The sequence below is a fragment of the Lithobates pipiens genome, unplaced genomic scaffold (genome assembly GCF_037356315.1).
Source record: "Lithobates pipiens isolate NorthernLeopardFrog02 unplaced genomic scaffold, aLitPip1_a1.2 Scaffold_19, whole genome shotgun sequence".
Lineage (NCBI taxonomy): Eukaryota > Metazoa > Chordata > Amphibia > Anura > Ranidae > Lithobates > Lithobates pipiens.
In genome coordinates, this window is record NW_027507764.1 from 76,292,378 (window position 1) to 76,316,725 (window position 24,348).

The following is a 24,348-nucleotide window of genomic DNA, read 5'->3' on the forward strand; positions in this document are numbered from 1 at the left end:
TGAGTATTGGCATACCATGTACCCCTACCCATTCACCTGGTGAAAAAAAGTGTAAAAAAAAAAACACAACACATGTTTTTAAAATAATTTATTGCACAGCTCCGGTGGTCTTCTTCCATCTTGGGGGGTCTTCTCGCCGGACTCCTCCGCTATCTTCTGCTCTTTTACTAGCGGAGGAGTCCAGCTTTCTTCTTCCTGGCCGTCGCTGTCCAGGGGTCTTCTTCCGACTTCGGGGGACTTGTCCCCCTCTTTGGTTCTTCTTGCCGGGCCTCCGCTTTCTTCTCCCAGCTCTTATACTAGCGGTGGCCCAGTCTTCTGTCACCACCTCTTCTTCCAACTTCGGGGGTCTTGTCCCCCTCTTTGGTTCCCCAGTCCTCCTCTTCAAAATGGGGACAAGGTGCTTTGGGGCCTCAGGGCGCCCCCCTTCCCCCAAAGCACCCACCCCCCCATGTTGAGGGCACGCGGCCTGGTACGGCTCGGGGGGGGGGGCGTCGCTCGCTCGTCCCCACCCCCTTTCCTGACCAGCCAGGATAGGGTCGGATAGGGGTCTGGTATGGATTTTTGGGGACGCCGTTTTTTCAGAGTAGGGGCGTCCCCTTAAAATTCCCCCTTAAAACTCCAACCAGACCTAAGGTTCGCTCGCTACTATAGGAAAATGACATTTTTGGGATCGCGCTGGTTAGAGAAGCCTGTTGCCGGGAACCAGCACTACAGGATCGCGCTGAAAACACAATATCGGCGGCACCTACTGTCGGTGATAACAACTTCCCGCCCGCCTGCCCGCAATCTACTGCAAGCGAGTGGCCATTGTAGGAAAAGCTACATATCTGTATGTTGTTGCCTACTTTCAGGTTTAGGGTGCATTCATGCATGATTGTACACAGCAGGAGTCTGTCAGCAAGAACCAGGACCTGCTGATCAGATGTGTCCTATCACAGACCAGAGCCCTGTGTTTATAAACACAGAGCTCTGTATAGAGGGAGCGATCTGTCAGTTTGCAGGGAGGAGAAACTGAGAGATCTTTAGTTTAAAAGCAGCAAATACACATATTACAAATAGTTAGGCACACATTTAACCCCTTGATTGCCCCTAGATGCTAACCCCTTGCCAGCCAGTATCCTCAGTGCAGTGACAGTGTATAGTGTGCAGTTACTCTAATAATGTCACTGGGGATGTCAGTGGCAGTTAGTCAGTTCCCCCCAGCATCAGTTAGTGTCAGATTGCTCACCGCACTATCGCAGTCCCATCATGCTGATCACCGCAATTAGTAGTATAAAAAAAAGCTAAAAAAATAAAAATGTGTGTGTGTGTGTGTGTGTGTGTATCCCATAGTTTTAGGTGCTATAATTTCACACAAACCAATCTATATACACTTATTGGGATTTATTTTATCAAAAACATGTAGATGAATATATTTTGGCCAAAATGTAGGCCCCTTTCACACTGTCAGACCATTCAGGTCCACCTGTCAGTTTTGTCGACGGACCTGAATGGACACTCCATGTTAGTCTATGGAGCAGCGGATCACATGTCCGCCGACATCCGACCCGGTCCGATCCGCTAAAATCAGACGGATGGCCCTAAGTTCGGATCTGTCGCTATCGAATCGGGTGAAATCTGATAAAAATGGGCATGCTGTCCGTTTTCGTCCAATCTCTCCATAGCAACCAGCGGCGCTCAACAAGCCCCTCCCCGCACAGTGAGCAGAGAGAGACCTGTCATCCTCCAGCTCAGCGGAGATCTACGGAGAGATCTCCCGCTGAGCTGACGGACAGAGGTGGACTCCGCAGCAGCGCATCCGCCTCGTGGGAATGAAAACTAAGCCCCTGTACACACGGTCAGACATTCTGCCAACCAAATCCGTCGGATTTTGTCCGACAGATTGTGTCCGACGGATTGTGTCCGAAACTGTTGCATACACACAGTCGGACCAAGTTGTCGGAAAATCCGATCATTCAGAACGTGATGACGTTATTTCGTTACGATGGGACTACATTCAGGCTAGTAGCCAATAGCTTTGGTCTAGGAATTTGATCTGAGCATGCGTGGCACTTGGTCCGATATGAATTCTCTACACATGATCAGAATATGTCCAATCGGACCAGTTGGTGGGAAAATATTTCCAACATGTTGGAAAATTGGGTCCGACGGATATTCCAACGAAATCAGTCCGATGCATACCACACACAGTCGGATTATCCGACGACACGGTCCGATAGGACACATTCTGACGGATTCTCCGACCGTGTGTACAAGGGCTAATGAAGAAATTTTATATATTTTTTTTATTTTTATTTTTTATTAGATATGCTTTTTAGGAGTAAAAATTATTGTTTTTCTTTAGTTTTTTTAATTTTTGGTCTTTTTTATTTATATTATAAAAAAAAAAAAAAAAAAAAACTGTGGTGATCAAATACCACCAAAAGAAAGCTCTATTTCTGTGAAAAAAATACATAAATTGCATTTGGGGAAAGAGTTGCATGACCGCGCAATTACCAGTTAAAGTAGCACAGTGCTAAATAGCAAAAAACGGCCTGGTCATGAAGGGGGTAAAACCTCCCAGAGCTTAAAAGGTTAACCTAGCCTTACAATGGCAAATAATATGCTGCCAGTCATGAACATTAAAAAAATCAAGATATGCAAATTGATGATACAAAGATGCTTTATTTAGATTTTTTAATGTTCATGACTTTGTTTAATATTTAATGTATTTTTCTATAAAATTATTAAAATCATTATTCTTAATTTTCGTTGTCTGTTGGTAGTGCCTAAAAAAAATCCCACCCCCAGGGGTTTTCTTTCTTTCCATTCTTCATAGGATGTGGCACACTTTTGTAAATCTTGTATATCAGAATTTCTTTTTCATATACATAACACAATCCATCGCAGGCAGAACCTGTACAGCGGAATGTGCTACTCCTCATGCTTCTTGATTGGAACAATGTATCTCTGTATCCTTCCTCCTCCTCCCCACAAGTGCTGGGACTGCGGGGACTGCCATTCTCCTAGGGAAGGGAGTCCGCACCAGGGGGGTCTATGTGCTCACAAGTGTCCTGCCTAGAGATGAGCTGAGCTTTGTGTGTGTTTCTAGGCTGTGAACACAGAGCCTTGTAGGCAGCCGGCTGTAGCATGCAGCTGAGGAGGAGGAGGAAGCTCCCCAGAAGGAGGAGGAGGAAGGAGGCAGCCTGCTAGTGGGTTTTCTTCTCTTCTCTTTTTCCTTTTTTTTTTTTTTTTTTTTTCTAAGAGCAATCAGCTTGTAAGGTGGGAGAAGCAGCGGCAGCAGTGGCGAGGCTGGAGCAGCAGGAGGAGAAGGTGTTGCTGAGTGCTAGTTGCCTCCAAGCTAAATCTTCCATCAGCAGAAGACTTGAGGGACCCTACTCTATGTCACTGTCACACAAGTGCATCCATCGGACAGCGTGAAGAATAAAAGGGGAAGGTGCAGAGGCAGGGCATGCGATAGGAAAGAGAAAAAATAAAAATAAGGGGGGCTAAAGAAGACTGGGCTTGACCAAAAACTCCTTCTTCTCCATGGGTAGTGCCAGTCGGAAAGTAAGAGCGCCTTAACTCCTTCGACCCCCCTTTTCAGGACTCTGTGCCTGGAATTGACTCATGTGGGTGCTATGAGGTGAGAATTCATTGTTTTTCTGTACGGTTCGCTTTTCACGACAGACCCTCAAAGTCTTCGACTTCTGCAGAAACCCCCCCCATCCACTTCTTGACACCCCCTTGCAGCCTGGAGGTGTCTTGTGAAAAGTTCCCAGCAGGCGTTTAATTGCTTTTCATTCATTGTTTGGCTTTGACAGTTGCCACAGGGTAATTTGTGATCAGGATAAAAAGGACACCAAGAGGAGTTTCTTTTTTTTTTTTTTTTTTTGCCTTTTCACTCTCTAAGCATCAGGATTGTGTCTGGACAAGTTACGACATTCTCACAAATGAAGATGTTCCTTTTTCACGTTTGTCCTTGATATTTTGGTTGTAGAACTTTTCCTTGAAGTGTTCCCATTGGATGTATCGGGACTCGGGAGTTTGGAAGCAGGAAAAAAATTGCCGTTGTTTTCTTTGCTCTGACCCCTAGGAAGGAGATTTGATCCCATCGGAGATATGGGCCAGATTAAGAAGACCAAATTGGTTTTTGGAGTTTTATTATTAGTTTTCAAATTGTTGGCGGATTGGTGCCAGTTTGCAGCTGGAGAACTGGAGCAAGGTAAGGAAAGAATGGAATATATTCAAAAGTATATTCCTTATATGATAGTAAAGATTTAATGTATGCAATCACCGTATTACGATTTCCCTTGTGGTACAGCAATGGTCTTGGTCAACCAGATTTAGCCATGTAACTAATGCTGGCCATACACTATCCCAAAAAATCGTTAGTTTTTCGGCCAGTTAATGGGCACAAAATCGATAATCGTTGGGGCATTTTTGAGCGAAAAAAATCGAAGGACAAGTTTGGGATTGTTCTCGCGAACGAATGATAATTTGAAAGGTTAATGTGCACTACATATATGTAAAAAAACAAACAAAAAATTTATTCATTTATGTCCACTTAACGATTTACCGGACATTACATGATGCGCTCACGGCCGAATGTTCCTTTTTTCGAAAATGGGCTCGGCTGATTTTTCTTCTAGTGTATGGCCAGCATTAGATTGGATTGATTCAGGATATATCGGAAAGAAAGCTTCCACCTTAAGTGTATTTTTTTTTTAGGTACCGTCAACAAACCAAGTAATACAAGAGTGAGAAAAATGTTCACAACCACAATCTAATCCTTGACTCGGAGAGCAGAAGCGGGGTGAACGGTTAGTGGATCGATTGCTCAGAGATTTTCCAGCATGGATTGGAAAATCTTTGGATGAGATAACGAGTGCTTCTGATGTTCTAGAGAACTCGTTATGGCTCAGCTGTTAACCCCTACAACTGTCAAAAGTGCGGCAGGAAATTTGTACATCGCTCGTTTTTTATCGAGCTGTATATGGCTTTTGGCCAATGTTAGTAATTTGGCAAAGGAGTCATCATTTTCACTGCACGAAACAAATCAGATGGCGCTAGATTGATGGACCTAATTGAGTTGTTTATTCCCTTCTTTTCTTTTTTTTTTTTTAAGCTTTATTTTCTTAGAAATCTGAAGCAGATCTGCTTCATTAACTGGCTGAATCTAGTTTTGTGGTAGATGATGGAGAGTTACCATGAACCTGTGCACACAGGTAAAAGTTCTGAAACTACCAGGAAGATAAAAAAAGAATGCATCAAGAGACTTTCACCCCTGCAGTGCCAGTCAAAAATCCATGGTGCCAAAATCATATCTGTCCCACCCCATTTCACTATTAGTCCATATTTGTCATGGGTGGTGCCACATGCCAATAGTGAGATGTGGGAGACGGGAGCTGTTAGACCCACAGTTACTGTTTGGAGAACTGAGGTTTGAGTACTCAAGAGCAGCCCTACAAGATAATTGAATGTGCAGGCAAATCTAGGTGCCCTACTTTTAGGCTTACTAGTTGATTAACAGCTTTAACCTACACACAGTAACTTGTCAAATCATCTAATATTTCTTTAGGTTTAGAGTTTTCCTTAAAACGACCTAACAGTTCCCTATATCTGAGGGCTACTGTGGTCATTGCAAGGGATTCCCTCTCTCATAGCTGGAGAACTCAGTAAATACAGTAAGCCAGATGACCAGCAGACTACATCTATACGTGAAATATCACTTTTTGTTTGCTAGGTGCTTACTATTATGTTCTAGACCAGCTTTTGTCAACCTTTTTTACCCTAGGGGAAGCCTTGAACTAATTTTCAGGTCTCCGGGGAACCCCTGATAAGATCAGTCCATTGGGGGGTCATTTGGAAAAAGCAGCTTAAATTGTTAGTGGTCAGTTGGCTGGATTCACACCTATGCATTTTTTTGTGCTTTTCGCATTTTGCAGATTTGCACTATAGTCCATTTATCATGGTTTCCTATGAAACACGTTCTATAGTGCAAATCTGCAAAATGCAAAAAGCACTAAAAATGCATAGGTGTGAATCCAGCCTTACAGCACTAGTCAGAATGCCATTCTTGCAATAATGCCACTCTCTGCCAAGTGGTGTTAAACTTGCAAATATGGAGGCATAATAAAATGGGAGGTCAGTTAGCCACAGCTCAAGAAACCCCTAGCCACCTATGGGGGAGCCCTAGGGTTCCATGGAACCCTGGTTGAGAATGGCTGCTGTAGACCAGTGGTCTCCAAACTGTGGCCAGAGGGCCAGATGTGGCCCTTTGCTTTCTTTTATCCGACCCTTGGGACATTATTCCCTGCATTGTCAGCAACAGTGTAGTGTAGTTCCTGACACTGACAATAGGGCACTATTTCTTCCACTGACACCAATGATGCCGCACTATTTCTCCCATTCATACTAACAATGGGGCACTATTACTCCCCATAATACCAATCATGGGTCATTGTTTACCCCTCTGATGCTAGGACATTTTCTTTTCCCTCTGGCCACAGCATGGCCCCCCTAAAGTTTTAAGGACAGTAAGCTGGAGTATACATAATACAGTAATCTGTTGACCACCTGCAGTCAAGTTTCCCCAATAATATTGCATAGAGTGAGGTGATCCCATATGTATTGCCTAGGAGGCAGTACATTTCTTTTCTGGCTTCTGGCTCTACATCTTTGCTCCAGCAAATGAGAACAGAGAACTGGATGAAAGTTTCCAAACCAGCTGTTAAGTTACAAAGCTTCTGCATGACCCTATCCAAGGAAATTGTAGATACATGTAATCAGACTCCGCATTTTGCAGGATAATAAACTTCTGAGGTGCACATGTTTGTGTAGTTTAACACTATATGTCTCATGACACATTCTTGATGCTCTGCCTGTAGGCTCATGTGCAGTGGCCCTAAAACTGATCATAGAGAGCAATCAGAGGTGCGCACCCTCGGGTGTCTGCCTCAGCTGCCCACTTGTGTTTATCCACTGAATTCAGGTGGAGAAGATCTCCTGCAGACATGTACAACATCATTTATCATGGAAAAACCAAGAGCGATTGGGTGAGGTGTTCTAACCTGACCACTTTCCCCCCAAGGTGACTTGGCCATTGGTGTTGATGAATACCTCATAGTCACAAGATGGTCGCTCCATCACAGCAGGGTCCAATGGCTGCTTCCTCATGTCTGCGTGTACGTTACGTCTTTTTTAACCCTCCAACTTAATGTTTAAGGTGGAACTTGCTATATGAATCCGATGGTCACTATTGGATAGAAAATTAACATTTGTACAAATATTCAAACTTGCTTGTACTGCACGACTAAAACTCCCATCATAATTACTGACAAGGCATGCTTAACATCTCAAGCTGACCACATATGTGTACCATTTGATGGTGCAAGTCTCCTTTCAACTGGATTGGTAGGCCTTGGCTCAACATAGGTGTTAATAATCCTAAATCTGGCCACTTCCATTACAACCTGGTTGTACAATCTTCTTTTTTTATCAGCAGTTATGTAGTGTGAGGGTAATTCCAGATCTTCGGAATGACTTTTCTCCTGGCATGAGAAAAGCAGCATATAAAAAGGCTTCTAAAGCTGCGTTTTGCCAACAAGTTAAGAAGCATGTAGGTGCATCAAGCATTTGGGCATATGTTAATTTCATTCACCAGAATATTATTTTAAAATTTTAAGAATAGGTATAGTTAGGCTTTTCTTCCAGTTTAAGGGCCTATGTCGACAGTTTTTTGTTCACTTCAATCGAGTTTGCCATTTCTGTACAATTAATTGGGAATGGAAATCCAACTTAAAACAGGTCAAAAGAAGATCAACCACAGCTCAATAAATGATCAATACAAGCCCATTGACACAAGTCCTTAACCACTAGAGCTCCGGAAGGTTTTAACCCCCTTCATGACCAGGCCATTTTTGCTACTTAGCACTGTGCTACTTTAAGGCTGGATTCACACCTATGCATTTTTAGTACGTTTTGCATTTTGCACGTGTTCCATAGGAAACCATGTTAAATGGACTGTAGTGCAAATCTGCAAAATGCAAAAAGCACTAAAAGTGCATAGGTGTGAATCCAGCCTAACTGGTAATTGCGCGGTCATGCAATGCTGCACCCAAACGAAAATTTTTTTTTTCATAAAACATTATTGTTTGGTGGTATTTGATCACCACTGGGTTTTTTATTTTTTATTATATAAAGGAAAAAAGATAGACGATTTAGAAAAATAATTTTTTTTTTCCTGGTATAAAACATTTACAATAACATTTTAAAAAAAAATCTAATTTCATAAATTTAGGCCAAAATGTATTCTGCTATATGTCTTTGGTAAAAAAAAAAAATCCCAATAAGTGTATATTGATTGGTTTGTGTGGAAGTTAGAGCATCTACAAACTATGGTGTATATATACAGGATATACTGGATTTTTTTTTAATACTAGTATTGGCGGTGATCAGCGACTTATAATGGGACTGCGATAGGGCAGCAGACAATCTGACACTAACTGACATGAGGTAGGAGCTGACTAACTGACACTTACATCACCAGTGATACTAATACAGTGATTATACAATAAAAATGGGAAGGGGTTAACATTTTTTTTGCACCAACCCCCCCCCCCCCCCAATCCACTGGCACATTTGGAACTTTTTGGGGGGGAGCAGGTACCTGGTTTTTGTGTATTAATATACAGTATTTGCTAAAACAGAGTTGTATAAGCCAGGTATGCAGGCAGCCTTTCCATTACTTGTAAATCTTCGGCAGTTGAAGAGATTATTATTGATATTTTTATTATACAGGATTTATAAAGCACTTTACAATATAAAGGTACAGTTATAATTCAGTTGAAAACAGAAGCAATAGAAGGGCCCTGCCCATGGAGCTTACTATCTAAGGACGGGTTCACACCTATGCGAATAGGATGTGGGTTTCCTCGAATCCAATTCGCATAGCAGGAGAATGTGTCTGGCTCCCTGTGGAGCCGGTTCACATATCTCCATTGCGGCTGTGCGTCTTTGGCTCCGTTTTAGAGTTGAATTCAGGCAAATATTTGGCCATGATTTGTCCCTGAAACGTGGAACAGGGATGCACAGTGCTCCTGTGCGATCTGAAGCCTGTTCCGGTGTGAACCGAGCTTAAAAGGGAAGGTTTGGTGGTACAAAAGCAGATGGAAATGGTCAATTTTTTTTGGTGGAGCCAAACTCCAGGACTTCTCTGAATACATTTTTTTCCAGGGATCCTCTAAAGGAGGATTGGTGATAACATGACAGATTGGGCTAGGGAGTGCCAGAGAGTGGGAGAGGTTCTGGAGAAGTCCTGGAGTGTGGAAAGAGGTGACAAGGGAGCTAGAGAAAAGGAGATCTTGGGAGGAACCGAGTGAACGATTTGGGAGATACGTCAAGATGAGTTTGGTAATCTAGGCGGGGGCAGTGTTGTGAATGGCTTTGAATGTTGTAGGTAGTATTTTGAATTGTATACAATGGGCTAGTGAAGGGGTCTCCAAACTTTCTAAGCAAAATGCCAGTTTACTGTCCTTCAGGCTTTAGGGGGGCCAGGTTGTGGCTATTGGGAGTAGAAAATGCCCCAGCATCAGTGCCCCATCATTGGTTGTAAGGGGGGATTAGTGCCCCATTGTTGATATCAATGAGAAGAATAATGGCCCTTTGATGGTGCCAGTAGGAGGAATGGTGCATCATCATTGGTGTCAGTTGGTGGAATAGTGCCCCAAGGGCCAGATAAAGGCAAGTATAGGGCCACATCCAGCCCCTATGTCGCATTTTGGAGGCCGCTGGGCTATAGGAAGGCAGTAGAGGAATTGGCAGAGAGGGGCAATGGCCACGGAGTAAGGGGGAAGAGGTGACCTCTACTTAGATACTGTATAAAGGAGTCCAATTGGCTCAAAATTAGCCTTATTTTTGTTCAGCCAATCAGAAATATGCTTTCAACATTTGCAGACCAACGTGAAGCTTTGTGTTCAGTTGTTGAGGATTACAGCACACTTTCAGCTTTTTCTAGGAAGCCCGTCATCTCCCCACTGCAGATCATTATCCTCCTGCTGAACATTCTGTTGGGCTTCAGAATCCGCCGGGTGGAGTCCTGACTTGGAACCTCGCCGGCTGCCGTGCAAATTAGTGTCGTCTTCCTGTGTTTTCAACACAGGACAGGTCATGCCAGGCTACCCGGCAATCTAGCTGTCATTTCACCTCGTTATTTGGATAAGTCCTTCGCTCTGCTTCACCGTAATCCTTCCTATTGTGCTGCAATCTATACCTCTTGTCCTGCTTCTCTATCATATCCCAGTGTCTGCCAGCTATTCCGAGAGAGACGACTTCAATATTTCACAAACAAACAGCAAATTTATGGTCAGCCGCATATTTTGGACTGATCGTCAATGGAAAGCACGCTAGATTTATAACGCCTGCTCCGTCCGCCAGTCCCCAGACATGGGAAGTTAGATGGAAAAAGCAGTGAAATTTGTATTTATGTATTTCTCTGTTTATATATTTGTAGCATGAAACATCCACTCAGCTGATGCTTTATAGGATTGTGTCTTTTCGGATCTGTATTGACATAATGGCACGCAAAGAAAACTGGGAGCAGTTAGTCTAAGTTTAGACGTGTGGTTGGGGGGCATTTAAAATATGTGATTGATCCGCAATTTTTGCACCCCCCTCCCAACCATCTTCCCTTAACCACCTCAATACCGGGCACTTACACCCCCTTCCTGCCCAGGCCATTTTTCAGCTTTCAGCGCTGTCACACTTTGAATGACAATTGCGCAGTCATGCTACACTGTAACCATGTGAGTTTTTTTTATCATTTTATTCACACAAATAGAGATTTCTTTTGATGTTATTTACTCACTTCTGGGTTTTTAATTTTTTCCTAAAATAAAGACCACAAGTTTCTGTCAGTACATTTTGTAAATAAGTCATATTTAAGCTTCACTGATGGGTGCTGATGAGGTGGCACTGATGGGTGCTGATGAGGCGGCACTTATGGGCACTGATAAGGAGGCACGAGTATGCCGCACTGGGTGGCACTGGTGGGCACAGATAGACGGCACTGATGGGAACTGGTGGGTGGCATTGATGGGCAGCAGTGATAGCCAGCACTGGCTAGCATCGCATGGCCACTGATCGCTGGCACTTGTTAGCACTGATTGCTGGCACTTGTGAGCACTGGTGGGCACTGATTGCTGGCAGTGGTGGGCACTCATTGCTGGCACTGGTGGGCACTTAATTTTAATAAGGACACTGATGATCAGTGCCCTGATTACATACCTAGATGTCCTCTTCGAGGAGATTCCACTGATCGGCTCTCCTCTCATCACACTCTGTCAGTGTGAGGCGAGGAGCGCCGATTACCGGCATCTCTGTGTTTACATGTAACCGGCTGTGATTGGGCATAGCCGATCACATGGTTAAAGGGCCGCGGCTCTTTACAGAGATCAGGGTCACGCCGTGTCCTAGCAACACACCGCGGCCCTGCAAGAGCGGACGTTCTGGGAAGCCATCATATGACGTCCACCCAGAATGAGAGCCGCACTGCCCCCCTGTCATTTGACGGTGGGCGGACGGCACGTGGTTAATAAACCTAAAAGCAAACATTTATTATTTCACAGCTTACCAATTCTTAGATGTGATGGCTGCATTTGTTTTCCTTTTTAGGCTTTCTTTCTTCTATTTTCATCTAGTGAACCAGCCAGCAATTCTGTTGTTGTTTTTTTCAAAAGCACATGCTCTACAGCAGAATGTATCAGTTTACATGGACAAACTATTTAACACTAGCAGGGGTAATTAAAATGATCAGTTTTCATTTATTTATGTACAACCTTTATCCTAAAAGTAAAAATTTTTTGCTGTAATTGATTATATAGTTTAAGCTGGACTTTGGCTCCAGTTCGTTATCCAGTTTAGTGTATCTAAATTTGCTAATACATTTAACACTACCCTCCCGCCAGACTGACAATGCTGCTGTCTACTGTGCCTCCTGTTCTCATTCCTCCAGAGGTATGTCTCACTGATACAGGAGGTGTGTTACTGGCCAGATCACCAAGTGAAAACAGAGGGGAAAAAGGAAAGAAAAGTAATGCAGTCACCACGTCTAAAGATTGGTAAACTACAATATATTACATATTTGGTTTTGGGTTTAACCAATTGCTTACTGGACATTTTTACCCCCCCCCCCCCTTCCTGTGCAGGCCAATTTTCAGCTTTCAACGCACTTTGAATGACAAGTGTGCGGTCATGTTATACTCTACCCATGTGAATTTTTTTTAACAATGTTTTCTTCACAGAAATAGAGCTTTTTTTATGTGGTATTTAAAGAGGGATTCCGCCCAAAAAAAAATATTAAAAGCCAGCAGCTATAAATACTACAGCTGCTGACTTTTAATAAATGGACACTCACCTGTCCCGGGTTCCAGCGATGCCAGCAGCCGAGGCCGATCGACCGCTCGGGCCTCGGCTGCTGCCGCCGCCATTCGAGGTGAGGGAATCAGGAAGTAAAGCGAATCGGCTTCACTTCCCGGTTCCCTACTGCGCATGCGCGAGCCGCGCTGCGCAATAGGAGATCTCCGCGCTGTCACTGGGACCCGTGTGTGTCTCAGCAGACAGCGCGGCAGGGCAGGAAATGGCGTAGACTCCCGTGGGAGTCTATGCCCGGAAGTGGGTGAAAATACCTGTCTTTGACAGGTATCTCCACCCCCCTCCCCCCTGAAAGGTGTCAATTGTGACACCGGAGGGGGGGGGGGGGTTCCGATCAGCGGAGGTTCCACTTTAGGGTGGAATCCCGCTTTAACCACCGCTGGGTTTTTAATTTTTTGCTAAACAAATGAAAAAGACAAAAAAAAATAATTGAATAAAACCCCAAATATATTTTTCATAGTTTATTATAAGATTTAGCAAACAGGTAATTTTCTCCTTCACTAATGGGCACTGATAGATGACACTGATGGGCACAGTTAGGGGTCACTGATGGGTGACACTAATGAGGAGGCACTGATGGGCATTGATAGGCGGCACTCATAGATGACACTTATAGGAGGCACTGATGGCCACTGATTAGCCTGCCTGGCTTGGAATATAAAGTTAACCTGGAGAGTGTGTAAAGGTGAAATTCCCTTAATAAATACAGGGAGCTGCACCTTATCTGTTGAAGAATGATTCTCATGCCTGTGGACACCCAGGCTGCAGTAGACAATCTTTGGAATACTGATTCACTATGTGGGTTGTTCTTTAGTAGATACTTATAGTTTCCCACACACATGAACTTTAAAGGGGTTGTAAAGGTTAGTTTTTTTATTTTCTAAGTAGGTTCCTTTAAACTAGTGCATTGTTGGTTCACTTACCTTTTCCTTCGATTTCCCTTCTAAATGTTTTTTTTCTTTGTCTGAATTTCTCACTTCCTGTTACTCCTCAGTAAGCTGTTCTGGCTGACTAAACACCGCTGGGATGATGGTGTGAAGTTTACTGAGGAGAAACAGGACGTGAGAAATTCTGACAAAGAAAAAAACATTTAGAAGGGAAATCAAAGGAAAAGGTAAGTGAACCAGCAATGTACTAGCTTAAAGGAACCTATTTAGAAAATAAAAAACAAAGCTTTACAACCCCTTTAATGGCATCTCAGTCTTAGTCCGTACGGTATTGAGTTGGCCCACCCTTTGCAGCTATAACAGCTTCAACTCTTCTGGGAAAGCTGTCCACAAGGTTTAGGAGTGTGTCTATGGGAAGGTTTGACCATTCTTCCAGAAGCGCATTTGTGAGTTCAGTCAATGATGTGGATGAGAAGACCTGGCTTGCAATCTTCTCTCTGATTCATTCCAAAGGTGTTCTATCGGGTTGAGGTCAGGACTCTGTGCAGACCAGTCAAGTATCTCCACCCCAAACTCGCTCATCCATGTCTTTATGGCTCTTGCTTTGTGCACTGGTGCGCAGTCATGTTGGAAAAGAAAGGAGCCATCCCCTCAAAAAACAACCCCACACCATAATCCCCCCTCCACCAAACTTTACACTTGGCAAAATGCAGTCAGGCAAGCACCATTCTCCTGGCAACTGCCAAACCCAGACACGTACATCAGATTGTCAAAGTGTGATTAGTCACTCCAGAGAACACGTCTCCATTGCTCTAGAGTCCAGTGGTGGCGTGCTTTACAACACTGCATCCGAGGCTTTGTATTGCACTTGGTGCGCTGTGCGATATCGCATGTGATTCACACCGCACTGCAGTGCAAATCACATGCGATGTCTGTGCAATGTGAATTCAGCCATACAGATCGTATGACTGAATTTGCATCGCATTCCAACCAAAGTCCTGCAGGACCCTTTTTTTTTGGCCTCCACCAGAATCAGATCGCATGGGTGTTCACTGCGATATGTGAACCGATCTGGGGGTGTCATTATTTTTGTATTGTCACTCCCAGTGGTTTAGCATATGACAGTGTGACGGGTGAGATGCGGGAACCCGTGCTGGATTTACATGGGTTCTGCCATCACACCAGTGTGAACCGAGTCTAAGCCCTTGTACACACGGTCAGAAATTCCAACCACAAAATCCGTCAGATTTTTTCCGACGGATTTTGTCTGAAACTGGTGTTGCATACACACGGTCGGTCGGACAAAGTTGTCGGAAAATCCGATCGTTCGGAACGTGATGACGTTCGTTCGTTCCGACGGGACTACGTTCAGCCTAGTAGCCAATAGCTTTGCTTTCGTACTTTGATCTGAGCATGTGTGGCACTTTGTCTGATTGGAATTCTCTACAAACGATTGGAAAAAGACCCATCAGATTTTGTTGTCGGAAAATTTGAGATCCTGCTCTGAAGTTTTTTCCGTCGGAATTACTGACGGAAAAAGTCTGATAGAGCCCACACACGATCAGCAATATAATCCGATCGGACCGTTTCTGTCTGAATTTCCGACTGTGTGTACAAGGGCTTACAGTTGACTGTGAAATATTTAGTAGCAAGGAAATTTTATGGATGGACTTATTGTACAGGCCGCAATATATCATGGTACCATGCTTGAATTCACTAATGCCGCGTACACACGATCGGAATTTCGGCCAGCAAAAGACCGATGAGAGCTTTTCATCGGAAAATGCGACCGTGTGTATGCTCCATCGGAATTTAGCTGGCTGAATTCTCACCAGCAAAAATTTTGGTGTATGCAATTCCGATATGCAAAAACTCACGCATGCTCAGATTCAACTAGGAGACTGAAGCTATTGGCTGCTGGCTATTGAACTTCCTTTTTCTAGTCCCTTGTGTATGCAAGGCAGCTTGCGCGAATTCTGACGGGAAAACCATCAGAGCTTTTTCCGACCAAAATTCTGATCGTGTGTACGCGCCATAAGAGTATTTGTAGAAGCCATCTGCACGACTAGGTGCTTGATTTTATACACCTGTGGCCATGGAGGCTATTGGAACACCTGAATCCAATGATTTGGAGGGTGTCCCAATACCTTTAGCAATACTGTATAGTGTGTGTGTGTAGATAGATATCACATACTGTATATAGTATATATTTAACCGCTTCCCGACCAACCGCCACAGTTATACTGTGGCAGGTTGGCTCCCCTGCGTGAACTGGCATAGCTATACATCAGCTCGCAGGGTCAGGATAGCAGGCACGTGCCCGCTGCACAGCGGGGGTGCCGATGCTCGTGGCCGATGGTCGCGTTGACCTCCGGCCTCGAGCGATCGTGAGCAGGAGACACAGAACAGGGACGAGTGTCTGTAAACACACACTTCCCTGTTATGTTCTGACAGGAGTGACAGATCGTGTGTTCCTATTAGCTAGGAACCGCGATCTGTCACTTCCTGTAGTCAGTCCTCTCCCCCTTCAGTTAGAATCACCTCCCAGGGAACACAGTTAATCCCTTCACTGCCCCCAAGGGGCTAACACCTTCAATGCCAGTTACATTTTTACACTAATTAATGCATTTATATAGCGTTGATCTCTGTATTAATGACATTGGTCCCAAAAATCTGTCAAAATTGTCCAATGTGTCCACCATAATGTCGCAGTCATGATAAAAATAAAAATAAATAACAAAACTTCTTTAAATCTATCCCTTTTTTTTGTAGATGCTATAACTTTTGCGCAAACCAATCAATATACACTTATTGCAAATTTTTTTATTTACCAAAAATATGTAGAAGAATACGTATCAGCCTAAACTGAGAAAAAAGTAGCTTTTTTTAAAAGAAAAATATATTTATTATAGAAAAAAGTACAAAATAATGTGTTTTTTTTTCGAAATTGTTGTTCTTTTTTTGTTTATAGGGCAAAAAATGAAAATCGCAGAGGAGATCAAATACCACCAAAAGAAAGCTCTATTTGTGGGATACAATGTCGCACGACTGCGCAATTGTCAGTCAAAGCGACGCAGTGCCAAATCACAAAAAGTGCTCTGGTCAGGATGGGGGTAAATTTTTCCTGAGGCTGAAGTGGTTAATAATATAAAGTATCTACGCAATAGATAATTTTAGTATTTTTTTTGTTGGGCCATCCACCTGAGGCTAGATTTTTGACAATTTGCTGAGAGCTGCTGACAAGAAGTGTTTGTTTCAACGAAAAAAAAAAAAACCTGAACCTTCTGACTGTACTTTCCATTCCCATGCAATTAACCGTCACGTGCAGCTGAGAAGCGGTTCCTGACCGCCGAGTGACAGCATTAATGTTTGGTGTAAGCCTTTCCTTTGTCACAGCTGTAGTCGCGTCTCCTTTCTGCTAATTGCCCATTTGTTTTGCCTTTTTAATAAGCGACTTGGTTAAAGCGAGTCACCTTGTTTCATTTTCTGTTTGCAGACGCTCCATACATACAGTCAGTGACAATTATTAATTAATGACAAGCTCCATGGGATTTTCAAGTAATGAGGCACCGGCGGTTAAAATACCTCCAATTACACTGATTCTGTAGGGTCGATTGTTGAGTTTAATGATCTATGAGAGTGTGCGCTTTCTTAAATCAGATGTAAACTTTAACTGACGTTTAGTTTGCTATAGCACTGCCTATCATAAACAACTTTCATTTTTTTATTCTTCGTTGCATCTTAGTGATGCTGATCTCCCGCAGACTATTTGCACTTGCTTCCTGTCTACATACAGTCCAGTGATGGCTGCATGGTGTTTGTCAGGGTAGGTTTACTGATGATCATACCCGGGAGCTTACCAAAATTGACTTGGCAATGCCATAATTTTGCTCCAGTTGCCGGTGTTCTATCGAAATGTAGTATAGTATAGCGCAGTATAGAAGAGCACCCAAGCTGATTTCCCAATCAGCTGGCGTGATGTTCCCATGGCGCATGCGTACACCGTAGGAGGTAGCTCTGGAAGGAACATACCAATTCACGGACACAATTGAAAGTTATGCAAACAGCGGAGCGAGATCGTAGATGTCAGATTGTGCCTCGCTGTTGTGAAGTGGAAGGAAAATGATAAATTGTTTTCCAATTTTTTTTACAAATAAATATGTGAAAAGTGTGGGGTGCATTTGTATTCAGCCCCCCCTGAGTCAATACTTTGTTGAACCACCTTTCTCTGTAATTACAGCTACAAGTCTTTTTGGGGATGTCTCTACCAGCTTTGCACATCTAGAGAGTGACATTTTTGCCCATTCTTCTTTGCAAAAAAGCTCAAGCTCTGTCAGATTGGATGGAGAGCGTCTGTGAACAGCAATTTTGAAGTCTTGCCCCAGATTCTCAATTGGATTTAGGTCTGGACTTTGACTGGACCATTCTAACACATGAATATGCTTTGATCTAAACCATTCCATTGTAGCTCTGGCTGTATGTTTAGTGTTGTTGTCCTGCTGGAAGGTGAACCTCCCGCCAGTCTCAAGTCTTTTGCAGACTAAGCCCTTGTACACACGGTCGGAGATTCCGACAACCAAATCCGTCGGATTTTGTCAGTCGGATTTTGTCCGAAACTGTTGCATACACACGGTCGGACAACGTTGTCGGAAAATCCGACGTGATGACGTTATTTCGTTACGACGGGACTACGTTCACGCTAGTAGCCAATAGCTTTGGTGTAGGAATTTGATTTAAGCATGCGTGGCACTTTGTCCGATCGGAATTCTCTACACATGATCGGAGCATTTTGTCAGAAAATTTTACCAACAAGTTGGAAAACTTGGTCCGTCGGAAACAGTCCGATGTAGACCACACACAGTCGGAATATCCGAAAAAAACGATCCGATCGGACACATTCCATCGGAATCTCCGACCGTGTGTACAAGGGCTAACAGGTTTTCTTCTAAGATTGCCCTGTATTTGGCTTCATCCATCCCATCAACTCTGACCAGCTTTCCTGTCTCTGCTGAAGAAAAGCATCTCCACAACATGATGCTGTCACCACCATGTTTCACGGTGGGGATGGTGTGTTCAGGGTGATGTGCAGTGTTAGTTTTCTGCCACACATAGCGTTTTGCTTCTAGGCCAAAAAGTTACATTTTGGTCTCATCTGAAAGCTTGGAGTATTTTTTTATAACCTAACCCTGCTTTAAACTTCTCCAGAACTTTATCCCTGACCTGTCTGGTGTGTTTCTTGGCCTTCGTGGTGCTCTTTGTTCACTAAGGTTCTCTAAAAACTTCTGAGGGCTTCACAGAACAGTTGTATTTATACTGAGATTAAATTACACACAGGTGGACGCTATTTACTAATTAGGTGACTTCTGAAGGCAATTGTTTCCACTAGATTTTAGTTAGGGCTATCAGAGTAAAGGGGCTGAATGCAAATGCACGCCACACTTTTCAGATATTTTTTTTTTTTTAATTTGGAAAACCATTTATCATTTTCTTTCCACTTCACAGTTATGTGCCACTTTGTGTTGGTCTATCACATAAAACACATTTACTTTTTTTAGTTGTAACATGCCAAAATGTGGACAATTTCAGGGAAGCTGAATACTTTTTCAAGGCACTGTACATATGTATGTGTATACCATGTGTATCGCTAATCTTTTATGCATATTCGTGTATGTGTATGAATATTGTACGAATTTGTGTGAGCAGTGCGTATGTATGTCATATGTATGTGTATGCAGTGAGTTGCAATGTGAATGTATGTTGTATTTATGTGTATACAGAGAAACTGCGCGAATAATCGTTAAAATATCGTGATCTCGATGAAACCCCCCTCACGATCTCTATGCAGAATTTCCCGATTCATTTATGTAACAAGTATAGCGAGTTCTCTGCTCACTCAGCTATCAAAAGAAAAAAAATTGGGCAGCCTGCCAAGATTTTTACAACTTTTTCATGGCTGGTAGATAACTATAAACATTGTAACTTTTCGCTCTTAGATCAAAGGAATGAACTTCGGTGTATAGATGAGGGCAGTTTAACCACTTAAAGACTAAACCTTTTTCTGACACTTGTTTCTTACAAAGTTAAAATCTGTATTTTTTGTTAGAAAACTACTTGGAACCCTGAAACATTATGTGTGTGTGTGTGTGTATGTTTGTGTGTATATATACATATATATATATATATATATATATATATATATATATATATATATATATATATATATTAGCAGAGACCTTAGCGATTAAAATGCCGATTGTTGCAATATTTTATGTCACACTGTATTTGCGCAGCAGTCTTTCAAATGCAATTTTTGGGGAAAAAATACATTTCAATTAATTAAAAAAAATAATTAAACAGTAACGTTCGCCCAATTTTTTTGTATAATATGAAAGATGATGTTACACTACGAGAATCGTGATCTTTATTCTAAGCATAAAAATCGTGATTCTCATTTTACCCAGAATCGTGCAGCTCTAGTATAAGTGTGTATGTATAGTACATCTTTATTTCTTTATTTTACAAATATATTTTAACACAACAAAGAATCCCTAGAGCATTTTAGGTTATCTGAAAAGACACTACAGGACCTCCCTCAGGAATAAGTCATTTGATAAGGGATGAGTCACTCACCTATTTTCTTCTGTGTGTAAATTTCAGCATGAGCTATTGATCTCCGTACACAGCAAGATTTTTTTTTTGCTATAACAGGTGGTAAAGAGACAGCAGATAACGTGAAATGTTTCTGAGAGCTCCACTTGCTGGTTGAATAAAATACTATATAAACAGATGAAAATATGTGTTTGTTTTGTTAGCATAATAATTAAGAAAGAAAATATGTACAAAACCAGTATATATTCCTTTTGGGTCTTCCTGGCTTTCATTGTAGTTTAGATGGCTTCTCTCCTCATTGTAAATTCAAGGAACATTTAGTGACCTCTTTTACTTAATGGCGGCATGACATAAACGTTTGTACTCTGAACAGGGCCTCTTTGATGTGTCAGTATGAAATGGTCACTGTGTCATTGATTACTGACATGTTCTTCTCGCTGAATATATATTCCATCAGAGAGCGGACCCTGTTTTTTGTACTATTCTAGCTTTTGATGTTTTTTCCATTTTTTAATTTTGTTTAGCCACACCATAATAGATAACGATGAAAGAAAATTATATAAAACAATATACATTTACTAAAAGGGACCTTTACAACAATGTGTGTATTTTTTCATTTTTCAGCATGTAGAAGTCCATTATCGCATGTCAACGGGCTAAAAAAATAAAAATAAAAAAGCATACCTGCCTCATTTTTTTTCCCCAGTGAACTGCAAGGCAACACATATATTTTTATTATATGAGTTGAGGTGTTCTGAGGGGCAGGTGTGCCTATTTATTGGTGTTGGGGTGCTATTGAAAATGAATGGCAACACAAATAGATCTGAAATCCAAACAAAATTGGCTGCACGCCATGGCCAGTCCAAGAACGACTCATTATGAATAAGCACATTTGTGTGAAACACGTCAACCAGTTCTAGCTTGACTGTGTCCTGGTGGTGGTCTTTCTTTGAAGATTGCACAATACATTTCTTAGGCTGGTCGTGGTGTGCAGCCAATTTTGTTGGGATTTCAGTGTCACGGAAAAGAGCTGGGGCTAGCACCCAGTTGTCGAGTCCATCCGACTCATAACACTCACCTGGAGCGGCGTGTTTTTCTTTTTCCTTCTGACAACACAATTAGACCTATTATTGTAGTGATGTGCACTATCATTGAGACGCGCACTAAAGAGAAAAATGTGAAGGACCCTTAACCGTGTCAGCCCGGGAAGGATTTACCCCCTTCCTGACCAGAGCACTTTTTGCAATTTGGCACTGTGTCGCTTTAACTGACAATTGCGCGGTCGTGCGACGTGGCTCCCAAACAAAATTGGCGTCCTTTTTTTCCCACTAATAGAGCGTTCTTTTGGTGGTATTTGATCACCCCTGAGGTTTTTATTTTTTGCGCTATAAACAAAAAAATAGTGACAATATTAAAAAAACGCATTATTTTTTACTTTTTGCTATAATAAATATCCCCCAAAAATATCTAAAAAAAAAACTTTTTTTCCCTCAGTTTAGGCCAATACGCATTCTTTTACATAGTTTTGGTAAAAAAAATGCAATAAGCGTTTATTGATTGCTTTGCACAAAAGTTATAGCGTCTACAAAATAAGAGATAGTTTTATGGCATTTTTATTAATAATTTTTTTTTTTTACTAGTAATGGTGGCGATCAGCGATTTTTATCGTGACTGTGACATTATGACGGACACATCGGACAATTTTGACACACTTTTGGGAACATTGGCATTAATACAGCGATCAATGCCTCAAAATTGCATTGATTACTGTAAAAATTCTCCAATGTAGTGCCAGGATTCTCTGAGAGCAGGCACAACAGTCCACTCCAGCAGACATTCATCAGGGCAAAGAAGTGCCAGGATTCTGTAAGGGCAGAAAATGATCCTCCTCAAGCGTACCCTTCACAACCAGGCAGGGCAGCTCGGTCCATCCTGTGCTAGACCTCATAGGACTAACTAAGCCTACACAGCGCAACAATCTGCACATGTCCTCCCCAGGCCGCAGCCTGGGGGAGAGAAAGCTCACCAGGCCACTCCCCAAGCTTTTATAACCTCTCCCAGCATGCACTACTACTAGTACTGGAAATTACTAGTGGGGGCGAGAAGGGACATAAATGCTCAATAGCACAGGATTTGCTTTTGTCCCATAATTATAGCTCTAATTGTCAGTGACACCTAGTGGTGACAGTAGGATACTGCAACAATTCCAAAACACAAAGGGAGAAGCCAAATGAGAAATTTACAATTGTCCCAAGAAAACTACTACCCAGAAATGATCAATTATATTAGAATATAGTAGAATTAAAATATATTAAAATACAGGGTGGTTGTTGTGAACAAGCACGGTACACTTGTGTGAAACACATCAACTGTGATTCCTGTACATTTGTCTGGTATCTGACAATAAAGATTTCCTATCAAGCATTCGTTTGGCTCCAGTGTGCGACCATTTTGTTTTTGTTTTCTTTTTAATACAATGTGGTTACAGCTGTATATTTTAAAATACGTGTGCACACAATGTTTTCTACTGTGCAATAGTTGCAGGATCATCGAGGCCCAGGCCCCATAGGGCTTGACTTGGAAGCAGGCAATATGTTAGATCTCAAGCTCCCTCAGCTATCACAGGACCTCAAGGTAATGCTGTAGGTTCTCCTAACTCACTCCCTGGCCCTCCAGTGACAGCCTACTTTGCTGGCCGATTAAGCTCACTTTTTTATATGCCATGCTGCAGGTGGAGGTAGGGAGATGTACCCTCTCATTGGTTGAGGGCTCCTCCTAGTCCTGCCAATGTCTAGACAAAAGATATCTCCCATGGGACATTGTTGCAGCAATAGAAATCACACAATTACAAATTGGTGTATAAAATGTAAAAAAACTTTTATTGAACAACAGGTTTAAAATTTGGCTGGTCTAGACACTTCACATCCTGATCTTATACCATTCCTACAATATACATATACTGCAGAGGTAAGTGAAATTATTAAAATAAATTGCATATCCACCAGGTCAGTCCAACGCGTTTCAACTTGCTTGGGTTGACTTGGGGGGTATGCAATTTATTTTAATAATTTCACGTATTCCTGCAGTATATGTATATTGTAGAAATGATATACGCTCAGGACGTGAAGTGTCTAGATCAGCCGATTTTAAACCTGTTGTTCAATAAAAGTTTTTTTTTTACATTTTGTACGCCAATTTGTAATGGTGTGATTTCTACTGCTGCAACAAAGTCCCATGGGAGATATCTTTTGTCTAGTATATCAGGGAGGGAGCAGCCTTCTTCCCATGATATAATTGCTACTCACTGTCACCAATGTCTCTCACCTGACAGCTCCCAATGGCTTAGTGAGCGGTAGATAGCCATTTTGACTAGCAGAGCAGAGACACCTAGGCCAGAGATATGAGTGTGCCCCCCCCCCCCCCCCCGAGTAACAAAGGAGGAACTCTAAGCTTGAATTATGGATATGTAGTGGAGTTACCTCTTGACCTACCCCTAATTAGCTGTCCATTTCCTGATTGGCTGATCTGGACTTAAATAAAAGGAAAGGCTATACAATAGCCCACGTTTTAAATGTTACCTACCCGCTGCTTTACTTGCTGCATACGGTTTGTAATAAATCTCAATGCAGATACTTATTTTTATTCTATTTTAAAGGCGTCGTGTCCATCTGTGCAGCTGGTAGATGTTAACTCTCTCAGGGTCAACAACACCTCAGTGTCATGGATGCCGGTGGGGTGACATCAGTGGCGTTGTCTGGCCTGCACACACAAGCCCATTCAGCAGAGCTTTGCTGTCATGTAACTGCTTGGAAAACAAAAACAGGTATTTAGTTTGAGATGTATTACAAATTGTATGCAGCAAATACACATATCAGCCATAACATTATGACTACCCACCTAATTGTAGCACCCTCTACCTTAAGTAGGTATGTGCTAGGTGTAGATTTTGTGTAATCTGCCAGTGCAGGTAAATTTAAGCAGGCCTATGCTGTGAGCTGTTTTTTTTATCTGGGGGCAGGGGAATGGTTTAGTATATATAGCTATGGGTGACTGACATGCACTTCAGCTCTTGGGCACCTCTTTTTTTTCCAGGGAGAAGGTTCTGGAAAGGGGGCAGGGCAGAGAGCTAGAGTGACATGGGGTGCATATGAGGAGCTCTCCATCTAGAATTGACAGGGGGCAGGCCTCCTATATATACCCATGGTCAGCCTGTTGGAGGGGGAGTTGTTGGCTGGGTGAAATGGACAATGGAGTGTTAGGCTGTCATGTCTGAGGGAACCCCCTTACTTGGGGGGTGGTGGTGCACCTCAGACGGGAAGCTTGGGAGCTGGGAGGGAGCTTCTACTTACACAGTCATGGAGAGGTGTCCTGGAACAGGAGCAGGAGGAGACAGTTGGCCCACATGTCCGGAGTAAAGTCATTCAGGAAGGATCCAGGGCAG

At 42.6% G+C, this 24,348-nt stretch overlaps 1 protein-coding gene across 1 annotated transcript in view; it reads left to right on the top strand.

Moving 5' to 3' along the window:
• Positions 1 to 3,229: 3,229 nt before the first annotated feature.
• The window catches only part of PLXDC2 (plexin domain containing 2), an 811,301-nt gene continuing 790,182 nt past the window's right edge, over positions 3,230 to 24,348 (top strand). Inside the window, exon 1 of the mRNA XM_077490934.1 lies at positions 3,230 to 4,204. Coding sequence (XP_077347060.1) covers positions 4,102 to 4,204 — 103 coding nt within the window. The 5' untranslated portion in view covers positions 3,230 to 4,101. The remainder of the gene's footprint in view (positions 4,205 to 24,348) is intronic.